The sequence below is a fragment of the Xyrauchen texanus genome, chromosome 21 (assembly GCF_025860055.1).
Source record: "Xyrauchen texanus isolate HMW12.3.18 chromosome 21, RBS_HiC_50CHRs, whole genome shotgun sequence".
NCBI classification, from domain to species: domain Eukaryota; kingdom Metazoa; phylum Chordata; class Actinopteri; order Cypriniformes; family Catostomidae; genus Xyrauchen; species Xyrauchen texanus.
This window is the reverse complement of record NC_068296.1, coordinates 1,818,977-1,824,976: the sequence shown is the minus strand read 5'-3', so window position 1 is coordinate 1,824,976 and position 6,000 is coordinate 1,818,977. Positions and strand designations below refer to the sequence as shown.

General features: G+C 37.1%; 1 protein-coding gene across 1 annotated transcript in view; it reads left to right on the top strand.

The window, feature by feature from the left end:
* The window catches only part of LOC127661960 (voltage-dependent calcium channel subunit alpha-2/delta-1), a 144,648-nt gene that overhangs the window by 80,204 nt on the left and 58,444 nt on the right, over positions 1-6,000 (top strand). The window contains exons 11-17 of the mRNA XM_052152953.1: positions 746-904; positions 1,237-1,341; positions 3,292-3,370; positions 3,511-3,560; positions 3,661-3,744; positions 3,873-3,944; positions 5,601-5,681. Coding sequence (XP_052008913.1) covers positions 746-904; positions 1,237-1,341; positions 3,292-3,370; positions 3,511-3,560; positions 3,661-3,744; positions 3,873-3,944; positions 5,601-5,681 — 630 coding nt within the window. The remainder of the gene's footprint in view (positions 1-745; positions 905-1,236; positions 1,342-3,291; positions 3,371-3,510; positions 3,561-3,660; positions 3,745-3,872; positions 3,945-5,600; positions 5,682-6,000) is intronic.

Here is a 6,000-nt window from a genome sequence, read left to right as displayed (position 1 = left end):
CTCAGATACAGTCGACATGATTGGGAACAAAACAAAAGCATCTATTTTGGAGTCGTATTTACACCCAGAGATATATAATGTCAAATATGAAAAATAATAATTAGATTGTTTGTGATTTTGTTTCCAGCAGTTTCTTAGTCTGAGAGTCTCAGTATGCATCATAATGTGTATCATAAAAACATTCGAAAAGTTTTTATAAAAGACATTCGAAAAGTTTTTATAAAAGAAGAGTTATAAGCCTTTAATTTTGGGTGTGCCACTGAAACAGGAAAATTAAAAAAATAATAATAATTTAGAGCTTAAAGGGTTAATTTTTCAAAGGTGCAATTATTCATTGTGAAGCGTGTTTCTACATCTTTCTACATCTTTTGGGTTATTAAATTTTATTAAAACAAATACATTCCACTTTCTTTCTGATATATGAAAGTCTCATTAAAACTGTCTTTTCAGGCTTTTATCATTTATTTTGGGTTTTTTTCAGATGTCTTTTTTGTTTTAGTCTTGTCCCAGAACCACACTTTCAATATTAAACAAGGAAAATCCATCATAAAAATACAATGTTTATTAGCAATAGTCTAAACAAAGAAAAATCTTTTATTAGGCGTCATTTCCAATCAAGCTGTAATTTACCAAATGATGCAAAACATGTAAATATGTTATTTATTTGTGTGTATTTGTGATGCATTATAACTGTTATGAGTAAAGCCTCGTTGTCTTTATTTCTCTCTCGTTCTCTCTTTTTCAGTTCAACACAAAAGTGAACAACACCGCATGTTTCGACCACCTGGTCCAAGCTAACGTTCGCAATAAGAAGATCTTGAAAGATGCTGTGCAGAACATTATGGCCAAGGGCATCACCAACTACACCAAAGGCTTCGAGTTTGCCTTCGAACAGCTCTCAAATGTACGATTTTGCTGCTTTCGTAAGATATTTTAAAGTGTATCCTCTCTGCACCACTACCGCCACCAAATGCAAATATAATCTTGAGTTTGAGCAGTTTCTGCTTTAACAGTTTGGTCTGAACCAGTGGGGGAGATTTGCATTTCCGTTGCATTAGCGCTAATGATGCAGACGTTACATGCTGCAGTTTTTATGCATCACAAATCAATATTTTACAATATTGTATAGCAGCATTTCTCATTCTCTGTTTCCTGTGGAGTCATTGAGGAGGTGTGCTGCTGACCTCTGCTGGTCATACTGTGTAATTACATGATTGTGGTCCATACACATTTCAGACTAACAACTCCAGAGCAAACTGCAACAAGATCATAATGCTGTTCACTGATGGAGGAGAGGAGAGAGCAGAGGACATCTTCAAAAGATACAACATTGATAAGAAGGTGTGTGAAACTGGAGACTCTGGACTCTTTCTTCCCATATAATGAAGTTATTTCAAGTTAAATCAGTATTTCATGTCCATTTGATAAGCAGTCATGTAAGACCTTGATGCGGATCACCCTGTTAGGTTTTATTTGGGACAATGACATTATGCATTTTTCTGCTTTTTTTTAAATGTAAATGTTAAAAATGCAATTCACACAAAACAATAACTTAAATGCACCTCTACTATGATCAACATGTTTTTTTAAATCCAGAGTCATTATATATAATGACTTTTAATAAGTCTTTTATTTTGTATAAAAGTATTTTTTCCCCTTATATATATATTTTTTTTTGTTTTTTGTTTTTTCAATATTTAAGTAAAAAAAGTGGTGTACTGAACTGTCTATAAACTTGAAAATAAAATAAACATCTTATTAAAACACTAAATTCTTAAAAAAGTTAAAAGAGGGAAGAAGAAATGTTGCCTAGTTTGCTAACAATTATAATATTTAATAATTATTTTAAATTATTATAAATAAGTTAAACATTATATATATATATATATATATATATATATATATATATATATATATATATATATATATATATATATATATATATATATTAATATTTTGAAAAACGTAAATGTTAAAAATGCAATTCACACAAAACAATTACTTGAATTACTCGACTAGGATCAACATGTTTTCTAAATTCAAAGTCTTTTATTTTGTTGTGCTGTCTCCAGAGTATGTTTGTTTTTTACTCTTTAAACATTTGAAAAAAAAAAAAAAAAGTAGAAAAAATAAATAATAATATTTGTTAAAAAGTAATGTGGTGTAAACAACATACAGGAAGCCATTTGGTGATGTGACACAAATAAATAAATACATTAAAAAGACCCATGAGAACCCCTTTAGACCCTCATAACTGTGTGAAGTATTTAATCAAATCATATATTTTGACATCTGCGATGGACTGGCGACCTGTCCAGGGTGTCCCCCGCCTTTCGCCCAATGTTAGCTGGGATAGGCTCCAGCCCCCCGCGACCCTGTACACAGGATAAGCGGTTGACGATGGATGGATGGATGGATGGATATATTTTGACATATATATATATATATATATATATATATATATATATATATATATATTTATTTGGGCCGTTTAATTAAAAAAAATTAACACAATTAATCGCAATGCCCACGGACCATAATAAGGAAGAGTCCTGAGAAATGCGTGTAGTACCACCTGTTTCCTCCAGAGGGCAGTAAGTGAAACTTCAGCTGTGTGAGCAACACACAGTTTATACAGTGAAGAAACACTTCAGCAGCAACAACACAAACATGCGTTACATTCTTGCGTTCAAACACTTGATGGAGCACAAATCTGAACTAAGAGATCTCAAGATGTGTTTAAAGATTGAGTATTAAACTATATTTAATGACACAGTGACCTAAAGATGTATGTTTATGACGCAACACACCCGAGACGCTACACAAGCACGTCTGACGCAGGTGTCCTTAAACAAGCCCTCATAATAAATCTCTGATTGATAAATTCACTTGTGTAATGGATTACTGTGAACTGTGTGTGAATGATTGAATTATGATCAATAATATGGTAGTAAATAATACATTGTATTGAGAGTGAGGTTTACACATTGCACAGCTATCTACCAGCTGGCTCCCGTTACACTCACCCCCCTAAACCTCACTCCCATCTGGGTCACGGCACCAATGTGACACTCTTGTTCTACCCGCTCCGTACGGGACTCGAACCTAGATCTCAGGCGTGGGAGGCAGGTGCTCTAACAAGGAGGCTAATGTGTCAGTCGCTAGTGCACCTCTTGAGGTCAGGAGAGTGAGGTTTACACACTAAGCTATCTATCAGCTGGCGCCTGTTACATCAGCATCTGTATGTTATTAAGCCAAAGGTGTCAATCAGACTATGTTGTTTGTTTGCAGGTGCGTGTGTTTACATTCTCTGTGGGTCAACATAACTATGACACGGGGCCAATAAAGTGGATGGCTTGTGCTAATAAAGGTAACTATCAACTATCACTGTGTGTGTGTGTGTGTGTGTGTGTGTGTGTGTGTGTGTGTGTGTGTGTGTATGTCTGCCCTCTAGTGGTGGAAGGTTGCATCTCAGTCCTTCATTGGTACCTTCTATGTTCTGTTTTCCAGGATATTTCTATGAAATCCCGTCCATTGGAGCCATCCGTATAAACACACAGGTCTGCACTGATTTAATGCTAGTATTTTGCTAGCTGCTAGCATGTGCATGTACTAGAATGACCCACATTTTCATTCCTTGTTTTGTTTGCGTTGCTTTAGGAATATCTCGATGTTTTGGGCCGACCGATGGTCCTTGCAGATGCTAAACAGGTGCAGTGGACCAACGTGTATCTGGACGCCCTGGTAATGACCTTATTCAGGAGACGTCATTGACTAGATCATTCTAGAGCGACTGCAGAGTTGATCTGTTTAACACGAGCGCTTTACTTTTCTGTTCTCTTACGTTGTTTTCGTTCTCTCGCTGACCTCAGGAGCTGGGCCTGGTCATCACCGGGACGCTGCCAGTGTTCAACAAGACCAAAGATGGCGGATCTCAGAACCAGGTCAGCCCATCATTTATTAGATGTTCCAGCTGTAATAGACAGTAAATGTTAATGCACATATATAATTATAAGTCAATGCCTTATGATTGCTTCATTTCAAGTTGGATATGACGAAAGTCAAAACTACCATGTCAGTGAAAGTCATTTAGCAACTTCTCTTTTTGATTCACTAAAAAGAACTGGTTCATAAGAATCATTTGTTCAGGAATCGGATTACACTGGTCATGCTGTGTGTTTCACGCTGTAGATTCAAAAGAATCGGTTCATAAGAGTCATTTGTTCAGGAATCGGACTACACTGGTTGTGCTGTGTGTTTCACACTGTAGAGTCAAAAGAACCGATTCATAAGAGTCATTTGTTTGGGAATCGGACTACACTGGTCACACTGTGTGTTTCACACTGTAGATTCAAAAGAACCGGTTCATAAGAGTCATTTGTTTGGGAATCTGACTACACTGGTCACACTGTGTGTTTCACACTGTAGATTCAAAAGAGCCGGTTCATAAGAGTCATTTGTTTGGGAATCGGACTACACTGGTCACACTGTGTGTTTCACACTGTAGATTCAAAAGAACCAGTTCATACGAGTCATTTGTTTGGGAATCGGACTACACTGGTTGTGTTGTGTGTTTCAACTCTACAGTAGATTCAAAAGAACCAATTCATAAGAGTCATTTATAAATTTGAGTGTATAATTATAGGTTCTAAATATATAAATGTAAAAATTTTACAAATGCAACTCTTAAATGCACAAAGTATTTGACAGCAAATGTTCAACTGATGCCTCCAAAAAACAATGGATATGAATCGGTGAACAGGGAGCAGTACACCAGATGTGCCATTAACAGACCCGGTGCTCTATTAATAACTCTGCGTTTGGAACTGAGTGCTATTTTTGTCTTTTTAAAAGGGGTCAAAGTTACTACTAGTGATGTAAAAAGTGTAAACCTCATTATCTCTTGAATGCATGAACCGTGCGGACATTAGCCCTCTTGGGAAAACACTTTGATAGTAACAGATGTGGAAAATAAATATTGTATGATATCTTATCCCAAACTTTCCTAGTTTGGGGTCAAAGGATCCGTACGCTGTTTGTGCGTCAAACTGTTTGACCCTTTGGAGTCTTTTTGTTAGTTTCCGCTTGCTGAATGCGTCACAGAGTTCTCTGGTAAGGTTAATATCAGTTTCCAGAATGGATGAAGATACGTCAGGTCACATATGACACGTTTAATCTTACACCAGATGTGACACTCTACATGACAGTCTGCAGCAGTGTTGTGTTTGTCAAACTGTTGCCAAAAGAAGATTTTCACCTGTGGTGTCACGGTGGACACATTGTATACATGCGTCTTGGCATGCTCTCTGCCAGTCTTTCACATTGCTGTTGGGCGACTTTATGCCACTCATGCACTGTTTGATGGCTCAGTGATTTGATATGATTTATTTTTGGTATCAGACTAGTTTAAGGCCAAACAACACGGTTCATTGTGTTCTGGTGGGTGTTTTGATTTTTGCAATGATTCAGCAGATTGTTGTGAAATTTCAGGCAGAATTTTATGCTTGCCAGGTTTCGTTTTTGCTCCTAGATTTTTGGTAAATATCACTCCATTGTGTGTCTGACTAGAAACTCTCTCGTTGTGTTTTTGTCTTCTGTAGCACCAGAACCAGTTGATTCTAGGAGTGATGGGGGTGGACGTGTCTCTTGATGATATCAAAAGATTGACGCCCCGCTTCACCGTGAGTTTCAATCATATACACTTACACACACACACACACACACTCATACATACACACACTTACACACACACCCACACACACACACTCATACATACACACACTTACACACACACCCACACACACACACTCATACATACACACATTTACACACACACCCACACACACACACTCACACACACTCATACATACACACACTTACACACACACCCACTCACACACACACTCATACATACACACACTTACACACACACCCACACACACACACTCACACACACTCATACATACACACACTTACACACACACCCACACACACACACAC